The sequence below is a fragment of the Petromyzon marinus genome, chromosome 37, assembly GCF_048934315.1.
Source record: "Petromyzon marinus isolate PM22_M1 ecotype Great Lakes invasive population chromosome 37, UKy_Petmar_22M1.pri1.0, whole genome shotgun sequence".
Classification (NCBI taxonomy): domain Eukaryota; kingdom Metazoa; phylum Chordata; class Hyperoartia; order Petromyzontiformes; family Petromyzontidae; genus Petromyzon; species Petromyzon marinus.
In genome coordinates, this window is record NC_133703.1 from 20408311 (window position 1) to 20424849 (window position 16539).

Consider the following 16539-nt stretch of genomic DNA (forward strand, 5'->3'; position numbering starts at 1 on the left):
ATCCAAGCCCGGCGTTCCGACGCCGTTGCACTTGCCACGGCATGCTGCTCACCAGTTTAACACATTTTCGATTAAAAGCTTTCGTGACTGCAAGGATTCATCTTCTTTGGTTCTTTCGGTAAAGTCACCACGTAGAATGAGAATAAGATAATACATTGATAAAATAAAATAACGCAATAATATTGTTATTGACACGGAGGCTTTCGCGACAGACATCATCCGTAATAATATATATGGATGTGTCGGGTGGTGGCGGGTTTAGCGACAGATTGAAATTTACGAGATTCTAACCCCTCCAAAAAAACCCCCCTATGTTGTGGATACCGCTACCCGCTACACTACCGCCACCACCACCACCACCCACACGCACACAAGGGACCCAGCTCGCGAACCTTGAAGTTAAACTATAAAAAAAAATAAACTCATTTTATTTTACCAGGTCAAGGCCCCACTGGGCTGTGTAGCTCTTTCTGCAGAAGCGGCGCGCCCACAAACGATAGCTCGGCGAAGCGGGGCTCACCGTCACGTGGACATCCATCGCAGCAGCCAAATACTCTAAAACGCGCGACGCTGACGGGAGGGAAAAAGCCGGAGACACATTCCACGCGACTACGGGGAGACGGAGAGAGAGAAAGAGACGCAAACTTCAAATATACAGCAGCAGGCGTCAGGGTCTGGATCGAACCCACGACCTCATGTATACCAGGCGAGGTAGTTAACATCTCCTAGCCACCATGGTGATGATGATGATGAGAAAGAGAGACACGCAAACTGCAAATATATAGCAGCAGGCGTTGTCAGGGTCGGGATCGAACCCACTAACATCCTGTATACCAGGCGAGGTAGTTAACATCTCCTAGCCACCATGGTGATGATGATGAGAGAGAGAGAGAGAGACACCGCAAACTACAAATATACAGCAGCAGGCGTTGTCAGGGTCGGGATCGAACCCACTAACCTCCTGTATACCAGGCGAGGTAGTTAACATCTCCTAGCCACCATGGTGATGATGATGAGAAAGAGAGACACGCAAACTACAAATATACAGCAGGCGTTGTCAGGGTCGGGATCGAACCTACGACCTCCTGTATACCAGGCGAGGTAGTTAACATCTCCTAGCCACCATGGTGATGATGATGAGAAAGAGAGACACGCAAACTACAAATATACAGCAGCAGGCGTCAGGGTCTGGATCGAACCCACTAACCTCCTGTATACCAGGCGAGGTAGTTAACATCTCCTAGCCACCGTGATGATGATGATGATGATGAGAAAGAGAGACACGCAAACTACAAATATACAGCAGCAGGCGTCAGGGTCGGGATCGAACCCACTAACCTCCTGTATACCAGGCGAGGTAGTTAACATCTCTTAGCCACCATGGTGATGATGATGAGAGAGAGAGACACGCAAACTACAAATATACAGCAAGCGTCAGGGTCGGGATCGAACCCACTAACTTCCTGTATACCAGGCGAGGTAGTTAACACCTCCTAGCCACAGCGGTGCCCTGGTGGTTAACACCAAATAAAAACATGTTTTACTCCTCCTCCCTCCTCCTCCTCCTCGGAGGTCCAAGGTCGACCGTCGGGCCCGACTTTTACTGCACCCGGAGACGTTCCCGAGATGGAGACGGCGGGGGAAGGGGGCGTGGGGGGGGGGTCTCGCGTGGCGGAGGGAGCTGGGAGGGGGGAGCGAGCGGCGCGTTCTCGGCCTTTTACGATCGGTGGGGGTGGGGGGGAGGTAGCGAATTTCCGAGAGCGGGGACCTCACCCCGGACGAGAGAGTGAGAGAGTGACAGAGCGAGAGAGCGAGAGAGTGAGAGAGTGAGAGAGTGACAGAGTGAGAGAGTGACAGAGTGAGAGAGCGAGAGGGTGAGAGAGTGAGAGAGTGAGAGAGTGAGAGAGTGAGTGAGTGACAGAGTGATAGAGTGACAGAGTGAGAGAGCGAGAGAGTGAGAGAGTGAGAGAGTGAGAGAGTAACAGAGTGACAGAGTGAGAGAGTGAGAGAGTAACAGAGTGACAGAGCGAGAGGGTGAGAGAGTGACAGAGTGAGAGAGTGACAGAGTGAGAGAGCGAGAGGGTGAGAGAGTGACAGAGTGAGAGAGTGAGTGAGTGAGAGAGTGACAGAGTGAGAGAGTGAGTGAGTGAGAGAGTGAGAGAGTGAGTGAGTGAGTGAGAGAGTGACAGAGTGACAGAGTGAGAGGGTGACAGAGTGAGAGAGTGAGTGAGTGAGAGAGTGAGTGAGTGAGAGAGTGAGAGAGTGAGAGAGTAACAGAGTGACAGAGCGAGAGGGTGAGAGAGTGACAGAGTGAGAGAGTGAGTGAGTGAGAGAGTGACAGAGTGAGAGAGTGAGAGAGTGAGTGAGTGAGAGAGTGACAGAGTGAGAGAGTGAGTGAGTGAGAGAGTGACAGAGTGAGAGAGTGAGAGAGTGAGTGAGTGAGAGAGTGACAGAGTGAGAGAGTGAGAGAGTGAGAGAGTGAGTGAGTGAGAGAGTGAGAGAGTGAGTGAGAGAGTGAGAGAGTGAGAGAGTGAGAGAGTGAGAGAGTGAGTGAGTGAGAGGGTGAGAGAGTGAGAGAGTGAGTGAGTGAGTGAGAGAGTGAGTGAGTGAGAGAGTGACAGAGTGAGAGAGTGAGTGAGTGAGAGAGTGACAGAGTGAGAGAGTGAGAGAGTGAGTGAGTGAGAGGGTGACAGAGTGAGAGAGTGAGAGAGTGAGAGAGTGACAGAGTGAGAGGGTGAGAGAGTGAGAGAGTGAGTGAGTGAGTGAGAGAGTGACAGAGTGAGAGAGTGAGAGAGTGAGAGAGTGAGTGAGTGAGAGAGTGAGAGAGTGAGAGAGTGAGTGAGTGACAGTGTGACAGAGTGAGAGAGTGAGAGAGTGAGAGAGTGAGTGAGTGAGAGGGTGAGTGAGTGAGAGAGTGAGAGAGTGAGAGAGTGAGAGAGTGAGTGAGTGAGAGAGTGAGAGAGTGAGTGAGTGAGAGAGTGAGAGAGTGAGAGAGTGAGTGAGTGAGAGAGTGAGAGAGTGAGTGAGTGAGAGAGTGACAGAGTGAGAGAGTGAGAGAGTGAGAGGGTGAGAGAGTGAGAGAGTGAGTGAGTAAGAGAGTGAGAGAGTGAGAGAGTGAGTGAGTAAGAGAGTGAGAGAGTGAGATAATGTCACGGCCCCGGTGCGTGTGTGGTCGGAACTCCACGGTCGGTGGGGTCAGGTCGGGTGGTGGTCGGGAGTGGGGGGGGGGGGCGGATAGGGGGGGTGATTGCTCCGATTGTCAACGGCGGCTGGCATTGTCCACGTGGTGATGCGTCAACGCTGTTGTCGTGGTCATTCGTCGAACATCAATAATGGGGAGCGCTCCTCAAAGGTTGCCCATCCTGGGCTTTGACATCCCTCCTCCTCCTCATCCTCCTCCACGAAGGCACTGAAGGTTCAACCATCATCATCAACCGCATCGGACCAACATCACCGGGCCGATAATGACCGCACATCTCCTTTACAGATGACGGCGCGGTTGTGTCCATGCAAGCAAGTCGATGGACCGTAGAGTAAATCGGTGAGACGTGAAGATATTAGAGACTCGTAGAGATGCACAGAGATACTCGTAGAGACCCATGGAGACATATTGAAGACAAGCCACAGTAGTGGAATTGTGGCCATGCAACTCACACTGTGGACCATTGAGTAAACACAGAGACACGTAGAGGTACACAGAAACCCATAGAGACCCAGAGAGACACTTTAAAGACAAGCAACAATAGTGTAATTGTGGCCATGCATCTCACACTGTGGACCATTGAGTAAACACAGAGACACGTAGAGGTACACAGAAACCCATAGAGACCCAGAGAGACACTTTAAAGACAAGCCACAGGAGTGTAATTGTGGCCATGCATCTCACACTGTGGACCATTGAGTAAACACAGAGACACGTAGAGATACACAGAAACCCAGAGAGACCCAGAGAGACACTTTAAAGACAAGCCACAGGAGTGGAATTGTGGCCATGCAAATCAAGACTATGGGCCGCAGAGTAAACCCACTGTGGTCTACGCTCCTTCAACGCAGGAGGAGGAAGGGCGGCGACACGACACGAAGTCTCTCCCTCTGTCTCTCTGCTGAAGCACTGTCGTCGTGGCCAGCAGCAGCAGCAGCTGCGGTAAAACCTCCACATTGGTGACATCGAGCTACCTGGACCACATCGCTGCCATACGCAAGAAGATAAAGATACGTGGAAGATACATAGAGACATAGGGACACATACAGACACCTAGAGACCCATAGAGACACACGTACATAACATAGAGAGTCCTAGAAATACTTAAGAGTTACAACCAAGACGAGCCACTGCAGTGCGACTGTGGCCATGCATCCCAGAGACTATGAACCCACACAGTCAACGCACTACTTGGTGGCGAATGACGGTTGTTGTTATTGTTGTTGTTTGTTGTTGTGGTGGTGTTTGTCGGTGGGGAGCGGTAGTGTAGCGGTTGGCGCGCTGCACTATGAACCCGGCGACCCCGGTTCGATTCCCGCTCACGGTAGCCAACACCAGTGACGATTATCTGAACCGGTCCCGGGCCTCCCCTAGGTCGACTCGGCCTCAAATGAGTACCTGGTGCGGTGTGTAAACATCGCCACTGGGGAGACAAAGGCGGTCGGGCGTGGTGCTGACCACCCATCCCCCCAGCCCCCCCCCCCTCCCCTCGTGTACCGTCGCGGCCTTCACAGATGCTACTCGCTAACAGCACTTGCCCCAACAGTCTGTGAAGGCTACACGGGGGAGCTTTGTCTCTGTTTGTCGGTGGCGGTGGTGGTGGCGACTCACGCCTGCACGCCTTGCGGTCGGAGATGGCCTTGCCGAGGTCGCGGAAGAAGCCCTCCTTGCAGTAGTGGCAGTGCCGGCCGGCGGTGTTGTGGCGGCACGTGAGGCAGACTCCTCCGCTGGTACGTCCCGACAGCTTGTAGAGTTCCATGTTGAAGCGGCAGCGGCTCGCGTGCAGGTTGCAGCGGCAGGCTGGCGGCAGAGACAGAGGAGCGGTCACGAGGTTGACCTTGCAACGGCTGTCCAACCGGGTGATTTATTGGGTGAGACTTACTCATCGAAATCAACCACCCACCACCACTCACTGATAACGATGAGCGGTGGTGTAGCCAGTTCCGGATGATCCCAGTAGCAAAAGTAGCTACATATGTAGTAGTAGCTACTACATATGTAGTAGTAGCTACGGGCCCCGCATTTTCAAGGGCCCCGCGCTAAATGCTTTCAAGCTATCAATTCCGGTTCAGTGACTCTCCACTTGCTCTATTACTATAGTACTATACCGCCTTCAACTTTTATGAACGACGACTGGGTGTTTAAGGTTAGCGATTTGTCGTATTATATTGCTGTAAAGCAAATGAACATTTTACAATTACTTTATTATGCAAGTTAAACATGTATGCGTTTTAATATTTTTAGGGCCCCTTCATAACATATGCTACCGGCCCCGCACGAGCTTCATCCAGCACTGGGTGTAGCGTTTAGGGCGTTGTCGCTATTAACGTAATAGCCACCCGAGTTCGATTCCTGCTCTCAGCCACCACCACCACCTCCAACGCTACCCACCACTCGCATCGGTTACCGAACGGGATGATTTATTGGGTGATACTCACTCATCGATATCATCACCACCACCACCAATGCCAAATGATAACGATGAGCGGTGGTGTAACGGTTAGTGAGCCACCACCACCGCCATTATCGCTGCCACGGACACGACCACCATCACCACCGCCACCACTATTCGCCACCACTCACACCAATTAGCACCTGGTGCGTTGTGTAAGCATCAGCACTGGGGAGACAAAGGCGGCCGGGCCGTGTCGGCTTTCATAGGTGCTACTCGTGAGCAGCACTCACCCCAAAAGTCTGCTAAGGCTATACGGGGGATATTTGTCTCTAACCACTCACACCAAAGACAAAGATACCCACTTATTGCCTTAACAGAATGTGAAGTGGCGGTGACGTTACCACGATGCTTGTGCCGTGTTAGGTGCACACAAGCCGGCTGACAGGAGGAGGTCACGGGACAGGCCCAGGTGGTGCCGTGGGTTGACTGACTGAGATGAGCGGTAGATGCATCAGCTGTGCCCTAGCACTGTGCCAATTTGCTGCGTTTTATCCTACTCACACAACCACCACCACCACCACCACTCTCACGCTCACCATCACTACCATCACTCTCACACTCACCACCACAACCACTCTCACACTCACCACCACCACTCACACAACCACCACCACTACCACCACTTCTCTCACACTCACCACCACTACTCACACAACCACCACCACTCACACAACCACCACTACTCACACAACCACCACCACTCACACAACCACCACCACCACTACTCTCACACTCACCACCACCACTCTCACGCTCACCACCACTCCCACGCTCACCACCACCATTTTCACGCTCACCACCACAACCACTCTCACACTCACCACAACCACGCTCACACTCACCACCACCACAACCACTTTCACGCGCACCACCACCACGCTCACACTCACCACCACCACCACCACTCTCACACTCACCACCACCACTCTCACACTCACCACCACCACCACTCTCGCACTCACCACCACCACTCTCACACTCACCACCACCACTACTCTCACACTCACCACCACTACTCTCACACTCACCACCACTACTCTCACACTCACCACTACCACTCACACAACCACCACCACAACTACTCTCACACTCACCACCACCACTCACACAACCACCATCACTCTCACACTCACCACCACCACTCACACAACCACCACTACTCACACAACCACCACCACTCACACAACCACCACTACTCACACAACCACCACCACTCACACAACCACCACCACCACTACTCTCACACTCACCACAACTACCATCACTCTCACGCTCACCACCACTCCCACGCTCACCACCACCATTTTCACGCTCACCACCACAACCACTCTCACACTCACCACAACCACTCTCACGCGCACCACCACCACGCTCACACTCACCACCACTCACACAACCACCACCACTACTCTCACACTCACCACCACCACCACGCTCACACTCACCACCACCACCACTCTCACATTCACCACCACTACTCTCACACTCACCACGACCACCACGCTCACACTCACCACCACCACCACGCTCACACTCACCACCACCACCACGCTCACACTCACCACCACCATCACTACTCTCACACTCTCCACCACCACCGCCGCCGCCGCCGCCGCCGACTCACCGACGCACTCGTGAGCGTCTCTGCTCGTCGCCCTCTGCCAGGGCCGGTCGTGGTGGAAGGCGCGGCACGAGTCGCACTGCGGCCCGCCCGTGTTGTGGCGGCACTCGCACGCGGGCGCCCCGTCGCGGTCGCGGCCGCACCGCGACGCGTGGCCGTTGCAGCGGCAGCGGCCCCCCACTTGGATGTCGGCCACACCGTGGTAGCGACTCTCGGGCGGCGTTCCGTCCGCCAGCTCGTTGCTGACACCGCCGGCGGCCGACCCCGGCGGCGAGACCGACCCCGGCGAGACGACGCCGCCGATGACTCCGCCGGAGGAGGATGACGAGGATGACGAGCCCCCGGCCAAATTGCTCCACGGCTTGACCAGCACCACCTTGATGTCGGTGGCCGTCACCCAGTCCTGCAGCACGGGGCTGTTGGCGAAATCGTTGGCCGAGGGACGCCCGTCCAGCGTGCTGAAGGCCACGAGGCCCTGGGCTAGGTGTGCGTCGGTGCACAGCGCCTCCTGCTCGGTCATCTTGGTGACGGTGCCTCGGTGCGGCCGGCCGAAGACGCGTCGGCACTGGCTCGAGTAGAAGTGGAAGGGCACCCACGTCTTGCCCCGGTCCATGGACTTGTAGATGGCGAGCGAGTCGGGCGGCAGCGGCGTGCAGAACTGGACGCTCACGAAGGTCACCTCGTACTTGAGGCCCAGGGGCACCACGACGGTGACGTTGTGGCCGGGCGGCAGGCCCGCCTCTGAGAGCCAGCACGTGGCGTTGTGCGGGTTGTGGAGGTCGGTGAGCAGCGTGGGAGGGTGGGCGCTGCGCGGGTCGGACGAGTCGCAGATGCGGCAGCCGACGCCGACGTTACCGCCGACGCCTCCTCCTCCTCCTCCCGTTGCCGCCGCCGCCGCAGCCGCAGCGCCGGAGAGGATGTGACCCCGGCCGTCGCCTCCGGAAGGACCCGAGGATGAGGAGGATGAGGAGGAGGATGAGGAGAGAGAGGAGCAGTACCTACAGAAGATTGCGAGTGGGGAGGGGGGTGGACGTGGAAAGTGACTGCCGTGACGACGCGGATGACACGAGGTTGATTGCTAGCTGCTGCTGCTGCTATCTCACCCCACTGCCGCCGCTGCTGCGAATGTTGCTCGAAATTGAAGATGACGAGGATTTTGCTGCTGCTGCTGCTGATGATTATATTCACACTAAAGCACTGCCTTGGACGGCCGCTTTTGCTGCCCGCCGCTGCTCGTGCGCTAGCCGCGACTCACGCTGTTGCTGCTCCTACTGCTGCACGCGCTGCCTGTAACCCAGCACCGTGTGTGTGGAGGCGGCAGCGAGGGGGTTGGTGGATCACGCGCGCACACACAGAGACGTTGCGTGAAACTCCCTTTCCGCGGGCAACGGGGAGGTGGCTGTTCCAGGAGAAAGCGGCACAACAACAACACGTTTGGATCCGCCCGTTCCATTTGTACGGGATAGAGCGTTGCCCCCTTGCACGCGAGGGTTTTCTCCGGGTGCTCCGATTTCCTCCCAAACGTAAACGTGAATTCAGTGGCCGAAAACGCCTTCATGTATAGAGGACCGCAGAGGCTGGGGGTGGGATTTTGCACGGGCGAATCGCGTGGCTGCAGCAGCTGCTGCTGCCTTCTCGCTCATGTGTGGTCTCTCGTCCTCCTTCCGGCGCCTCTGAGTCGTCCTCTCTCTCTCTGAGTCGTCCTTTCTCTCTGAGTCGTCCTCTCTCTGAGTCGTCCTCTCTCTCTCTGAGTCGTCCTCTCTCTCTCTGAGTCGTCCTTTCTCTCTCTGAGTCGTCCTCTCTCTCTTTCTGAGTCGTCCTCTCTCTCCCTCGGTCTCGACGACAGCGAGCGAGCGCTGTGCATCGGCCGCGCAGTGTCACCAGCTGACACGAGGCTGAGTCTAATCAAGATAATGAACATCAATTATATTCATTATCGAGTCACGTCATACAGTGAGGGAAAAAAGTATTTGATCCCCTGCTGATTTTGTACGTTTGCCCACTGACAAAGAAATGATCAGTCTATAATTTTAATGGTAGGTTTATTTGAACAGTGAGAGACAGAATAACAACAACAAAATCCAGAAAAACGCATGTACAAATGTTATAAATTGATTTGCATTTTAATGAGGGAAATAAGTATTTGACCCCTCTGCAAAACATGACTTATTACTTGGTGGCAAAACCCTTGTTGGCAATCACAGAGGTCAGACGTTTCTTGTAGTTGGCCACCAGGTTTGCACACATCTCAGGAGGGATTTTGTCCCACTCCTCTTTGCAGATCTTCTCCAAGTCATTAAGGTTTCGAGGCTGACGTTTGGCAACCTTCAGCTCCCTCCACAGATTTTCTATGGGATTAAGGTCTGGAGACTGGCTAGGCCACTCCAGGACCTTAATGTGCTTCTTCTTGAGCCACTCCTTTGTTGCCTTGGCCGTGTGTTTTGGGTCATTGTCATGCTGGAATACCCATCCACGACCCATTTTCGATGCCCTGGCTGAGGGAAGGAGGTTCTCACCCAAGATTTGACGGTATATGGCCCCGTCCATCGTCCTTTTGATGCGGTGAAGTTGTCCTGTCCCCTTAGCAGAAAAACACCCCCAAGGCATAATGTTTCCACCTCCATGTTTGATGGTGGGGATGGTGTTCTTGGGGTCATAGGCAGCATTCCTCCTCCTCCAAACACGGCGAGTTGAGTTGATGCCAAAGAGCTCCATTTTGGTCTCATCTGACCACAACACTTTCACCCAGTTGTCCTCTGAATCATTCAGATGTTCATTGGCAAACTTCAGACGGGCATGTATATGTGCTTTCTTGAGCAGGGGGACCTTGCGGGTGCTGTAAGATTTCAGTCCTTCACGGCGTAGTGTGTTACCAATTGTTTTCTTGGTGACTATGGTCCCAGCTGCCTTGAGATTATTGACAAGATCATCCCCTGTAGTTTTGGGCTGATTCCTCACCGTTCTCATGATCAATGCAACTTCACGAGGTGAGATATTGCATGGAGCCCAAGGCCGAGGGAGATTGGCAGTTATTTTGTGTTTCTTCCATTTGCGAATAATCGCACTAACTGTTGTCACCTTCTCACCAAGCTGCTTGGAAATGGTCTTGTAGCCCATTCCAGCCTTGTGTAGGTCTACAATCTTGTCCCTGACATCCTTGGAGAGCTCTTTGGTCTTGGCCATGGTGGAGAGTTTGGAATCTAATTGATTGATTGCTTCTGTGGACAGGTGTCTTTTATACAGGTAACAAGCTTAGATTAGTAGCACTCCATTTAAGAGTGTGCTCCTAATCTCAGCTCGTTACCTGTATAAAAGACACCTGGGAGCCAGAAATCTTTCTGATTGAGAGGGGGTCAAATACTTATTTCCCTCATTAAAATGCAAATCAATTTATAACATTTTTGACATGCGTTTTTCTGGATTTTTGTTGTTATTCTGTCTCTCACTGTTCAAATAAACCTACCATTAGAATTATAGACTGATCATTTCTTTGTCAGTGGGCAAACGTACTAAATCAGCAGGGGATCAAATACTTTTTTTCCCTCACTGTATCGAAGTGGGCTCCTCGCCCTAGCAGCCACCAGAGGCGCTACTATTCACATGCGTGTTGAAAGAGCCCGCTTATTGCTCCTGCTGCTCCTGCGGCTACTGCTGATACTGCTGCTACTCGTCCTGCTGCTACTGCTGCTACTGCTGCTACTGTTCCGCATCCTACTGCCCACTACAAATACTATAGCTCGGCAGGGGGGCCGGGCTCACGGGAAGCTCAACACCAGCAGTGGGGGGGGGGGGGCTCACCAGGAGTGGGGGGGGGGGGTCACCAGGAGTGAAGGGGGGGTCACCAGGAGTGGGGGGGGGTCACCAGGAGTGGGGGGGGGGCTCACCAAGAGTGGAGGGGGGGTCACCAAGAGTGGGCACCGGTAGTAGGGGGGGTGCACAGGGAGTTGGGGGGGGGGTCACCAGCGGACACACACACCAACAGTAGGGAGGAGTGTGTGTGTGTGTGGGGGGGGGGGCTCACCACTACGCGGGGGGGGCAAAGGGGGGGGGGGCGCGCGCTCACCGTGCCGGGGGGCTCCCGCACGTGCTGCTGGCGCGCGCCTCCCTCTCGAACGCCGCGTTCACGAAGTCGGGGATGCAGCGACGCGGGTGGCCACTCTCGTTGTAGCACGGATCCGGGGAGCTACCGCTCGACCCCGCCTGCTGCTGCTGCAGCTGCTGCTGCAGCTGCAGATGCTTCTGCTGCTGCTGCTGCAGAGAGCGATTGGGCCCGCCCGCCGATCCCCCCCGGGCTCCCGACGAGCCTCCTCCTCCTCCTCCCTCTCCTCTCCGACGCAGCGGCCCCCCCATCCCCAACCCGGAGTTGGGCACCGAGGACAGCCCCGGGCCGGAGCCCAACCCGGACCCTACGGACCCACGGCCCGCGGCGGACGAGGAGGAGGAGGGACGAGCGGCCAGGAGCGCGCGGCTACTGCACAGAGCGGCGACGATGCAGAGCACGAGAAGGGCCATACCTGCCCCGCGTGCTTGTGTGTGTGTGTCAGTGTGTCAGTGTGTGTGTCAGTGTGTGTGTGTCAGTGTGTGTGTGTGTGTCACTGTGTGTGTGTCACTGTGTGTGTGTCACTGTGTGTGTGTGTCACTGTGTGTGTGTGTGTCAGTGTGTGTGGTCAGTGTGTGTGTGTCAGTGTGTGTGTGTCAGTGTGTGTGTGTGTGTGTCAGTGTGTGTGTGTGTCACTGTGTGTGTGTCACTGTGTGTGTGTGTCAGTGTGTGTCAGTGTGTGTGTGTCAGTGTGTGTGTGTCACTGTGTGTGTGTGTCAGTGTGTGTCAGTGTGTGTGTGTCAGTGTGTGTGTGTGTCAGTGTGTGTGTGTGTCACTGTGTGTGTGTGTCAGTGTGTGTGTTAGTGTGTGTTTGTCAGTGTGTGTGTGTGTGTCAGTGTGTGTGTGTGTCAGTGTGTGTGTGTCTCAGTGTGTGTGTGTCAGTGTGTGTGTGTGTCAGTGTGTGTGTGTGTCAGTGTGTCAGTGTGTGTGTGTCAGTGTGTGTGTCAGTGTGTGTGTGTGTCAGTGTGTGTGTCAGTGTGTGTGTGTGTCAGTGTGTGTGTGTGTGTCAGTGTGTGTGTCAGTGTGTGTGTGTGTGTCAGTGTGTGTGTGTCAGTGTGTGTGTGTGTGTCAGTGTGTCTGTGTGTGTGTCAGTGTGTGTGTGTCAGTGTGTGTGTGTGTCAGTGTGTGTGTGTCAGTGTGTGTGTGTGTCAGTGTGTGTGTGTCAGTGTGTGTGTGTGTGTCAGTGTGTGTGTGTCAGTGTGTCAGTGTGTGTGTGTGTCAGTGTGTGTGTCACTGTGTGTGTTAGTGTGTGTTTGTCAGTGTGTCTGTGTGTGTGTCAGTGTGTGTGTGTCAGTGTGTGTGTCAGTGTGTGTGTGTCAGTGTGTGTGTGTGTGTCAGTGTGTGTGTGTGTCAGTGTGTGTGTGTCAGTGTGTGTGTGTGTGTCAGTGTGCGTGTGTGTGTCAGTGTGTGTCAGTGTGTGTGTGTGTCAGTGTGTGTGTGTCAGTGTGTGTGTGTCAGTGTGTCAATGTGTGTGTGTCAGTGTGTGTGTGTCAGTGTGTGTGTGTCAGTGTGTGTGTGTCAGTGTGTCAGTGTGTGTGTCAGTGTGTGTGTGTCAGTGTGTCAGTGTGTGTGTGTGTCAGTGTGTGTGTGTGTCGCTGTGTGTGTGTCAGTGTGTTAATGTGTGTCAGTGTGTGTGTCAGTGTGTGTGTCAGTGTGTGTGTGTCACTGTGTGTGTCAGTGTGTGTGTGTCAGTGTGTGTGTGTGTCAGTGTGTGTGTCAGCGTGTGTGTCAGTGTGTGTGTGTCACTGTGTGTGTGTCAGTGTGTGTGTGTGTCAGTGTGTGTGTGTGTGTCACTGTGTGTGTCAGTGTGTGTATGTGTGTCAGTGTGTGTGTGTCAGTGTGTCACTGTGTGTGTCAGTGTGTGTGTCAGTGTGTGTGTCAGTGTGTGCGTCTCAGTGTGTGTGTGTCAGTGTGTGTGTGTGTCAGTGTGTGTGTGTCACTGTGTGTGTCAGTGTGTGTGTCAGTGTGTGTGTGTGTCACTGTGTGTGTCAGTGTGTGCGTGTCAGTGTGTGTGTGTGTGTGTCAGTGTGTGTGTCAGCGTGTGTGTCAGTATGTGTGTGTCACTATGTGTGTCAGTGTGTGTGTGTGTCAGTGTGTGTGTGTCACTCTGTGTGTCAGTGTGTGTGTGTCAGTGCGCGTGTGTTAGTGCGCGTGTGTCAGTGTGTGTGTCAGTTTGTGTGTGTCAGTGCGTATGTATCAGTGTGTGTGTCAGTGTGTGTGTGTGTCAGTGTGTGTGTGTCAGTGCACGTGTGTCAGTGTGTCTGTGCGCGTGTGTCTGTGTCTCGCTAACAGAACTTATCCCAACACTCTGTTAAAGATATACGGGGAATATTTGTCTATGTCAGCGTGTGTCTGTGCGCGTGTGGCTGTGTGTCTGCGCGTGTCTCTGTGTGTATGAGTGTCAGTGTGTGTATATCCCTGTGTGTTTGCGTATCTCTGCGTCGGTGTGTGTATCCGTGGGCGTGCGTGTCCCGGTTTGCCGCTGGCCTCTGCCTGGATGTGTGTGTCTTTGTGTGTGCGCGAGCGCTTGTGTTTGTGTCTCAGAGCGTGTGAGTGACCGCGTGTGTCACACGTCTGGTCTCTCTGCCTGTGTGTGTTTGTGTCCGTAGCTGAATATCTCAAAAGCCTGCCCAGTCAGTCCGTCGATCTGAATGTAAGTCGGTCTGTCTCCGTGTCCGTCTGCGTGTCTGTACTCTCTCTACCCCGATGTCTCCCCGCGTCTCAGTATCTGAATATTCTCAGATTGATATTTTTTGTATCTCTCTCTCCCTCTCTGCCAGTCTCAATGTTGCCCTGTACGCGTGTCTGTCTGTCTGCGTCGCTCACTATATCTGCTCTCCGCCAGTTTAATTGCTGGACCTTCCTTCTGCGTGTCGCCGAGTCTCTCTCAGTCGCTAGGTACGCGGCAGTCTGTTCTCTGCAGCATATATCGCTCGATGCGCCTCTCGCCTGGCTGTCTCCCCTCACCCTCTCGCCTCCCGTCTCTCCCACCTCCCTCTCTAACTCTCCCCCCCCCCCTCTCTCTCTCCTCTCTACACTCCCCGCAATATGTTACGCGCTATTGTCTTCCGTCTTCTCTCCTCCTCCTCCTTCCTCCTCCTCCTCCTCTCTCTCTCCCCACTTCTGCTCCGTGCTCAACCGGGCACCTTAACGATTCGTGGCAGTGACTCCTGCGTGGGGAGGGGTGGGTGGGGGGTGAGGGGGAGGTGGTGGGGGTAAGTGAATAGCGTGGGTGGGGTGGGGGGTCACAAACATCAACGCGTTTTATATTTGCCCACTCGCTGAGCGCACGCCGCAAACGGACCGCACAAATCACCTCGCTGCCCCGAATCTCGTCAAGGAGCACAACCCATCAACGCACGCGACACTCCCCGCTCATCATCCTCGCGGCAGAAGCGCCGGCGGCGGCGGCTGCGGATTTTTTTGGGGGCTCGGTCATCGAACAAAAAGTGAAAGTGGCCCGCTCACACCGCCTCGGCAGATGCGGCGCTTCTGCGGCCGTCTGGAACGCACCCTTCCTCTCCGATATTCGGAAGCCCTCCGAAAGCTACGGCACTATTAAAAGCACCTGGGGTGAAAACTCGTGTCTTTAGAACTGCCTCGTTGCGTTCGGTTTGCTGTCCTTAACCCGCACCTCCGATGAGCCAAGGGTTGGTAAGGCACGGCGCGAGAGTAAATTCAACATGCACGCGTTACATTGCAGACGAGCAGAGATAGTGCTTACGCAGTTTCAGCCATCGTCACAAAGGTCTGAAAATTATAATGTAATATGATAATACGACGCGTTGTTGTCTATAAATGTTTATACACATGCTGTATATATATTGATATGATTCAGTTCAGTTTCAGTTTATTTTGGTATAGCCCTGTGAGCCATCCGGCTCTTGAATCGGGTGCAACCACAACAAGCAAAAAAACAAAAACACGAACAAGAAAAACATCTTAAAGTGACTATGTGACTGTGCAAACAGAAAATCCATGGAAAAAAAAGAGCTAAAATATTCCTGAAAAAAGCACCGTACACCAACGCTGTGTGCAAAAAATCCCAGTGGGATGCAAGTCAAACAACAACAACCACAAAAACTTAGATGATGATGATGATACAGATCAATGTGATGCCGCCGTGGTGTTAAGATTAGCACACGAAGAGGGTTGTTTGACCATACTTCACCAATCTGATCAGCGCGGGTTGGTGATGCGGATTCTTATGAATTCCTGCAGTCACGAAAGCTTTAAGTCAATATTTGGTGATGCAGGTAAGCCCCACTGAGCTATATGGCTCCTTTTCAGAAGCGACCTGGTTATCACAAACGATAGCTCGACGAAGGGGCTTATCACGTGGACATTTATAGCAGCCAAATACTCTTAACGTGTGGTGATGTTGATTGTAAACGTGGAGGGAAAAACCGGAGGACCCGGAGAAAAATCCACGCGACCACGGGGAGAGAGATACACGCAAACTGCAAATATACAGCAGGCGTCAGGGTCGGGATCAAACCCACTGCCTCCTGCATACCAGGCGAGGGAGTTAACATTTCGCCGATGGAGTTAGCCCCACCCCAGCACCCCCTATCCCCCCATCGCGGCTAGCTCCATCGCTCGCCTGAGATAACACCATCGCTAGCCTGAGCTAACACCATCCCTAACACCATCACTCGCCTGAGATAGCACCATCGCTAGCCTGAGCTAACTCCATCGCTAGCCTGAGATAATACCATCACTCGCCTGAGATAACACCATCACTCGCCTGAGCTAACTCCATCGCTCGCCTGAGATAACACCATCGCTAGCCTGGGCTAACACCATCGCTCGCCTGAGATAACACCATCACTAGCCTGAGATAACACCATCACTAGCCTGAGATAACACCATCACTAGCCTGAGATAACACCATCGCTAGCCTGAGCTAACTCCATCACTCGCCTGAGATAACACCATCACTAGCCTGAGATAACACCATCGCTCGCCTGAGATAACACCATCACTAGCCTGAGCTAACTCCATCGCTCGCCTGAGCTAACTCCATCGCTAACCTGAGCTAACACCATCGCTAGCCTGAGATAACACCATCACTAGCCTGAGATAACACCATCACTAGCCTGAGATAACACCATCGCTAGCCTGAGCTAACTCCATCACTCGCCTGAGATAACACCATCACT

General features: G+C 53.9%; 1 protein-coding gene across 1 annotated transcript in view; it reads right to left on the reverse strand.

Moving 5' to 3' along the window:
* The window catches only part of LOC116949650 (netrin-1-like), a 43948-nt gene that overhangs the window by 17884 nt on the left and 9525 nt on the right, over positions 1–16539 (reverse strand). Inside the window, exons 2-4 of the mRNA XM_032967197.2 lie at positions 11342–14547; positions 7282–8276; positions 4814–5002 (exon numbers count right to left, since the gene is read on the reverse strand). Of these exons, the coding sequence (XP_032823088.1) occupies positions 4814–5002; positions 7282–8276; positions 11342–11790 (1633 nt within the window). The 5' untranslated portion in view covers positions 11791–14547. The remainder of the gene's footprint in view (positions 1–4813; positions 5003–7281; positions 8277–11341; positions 14548–16539) is intronic.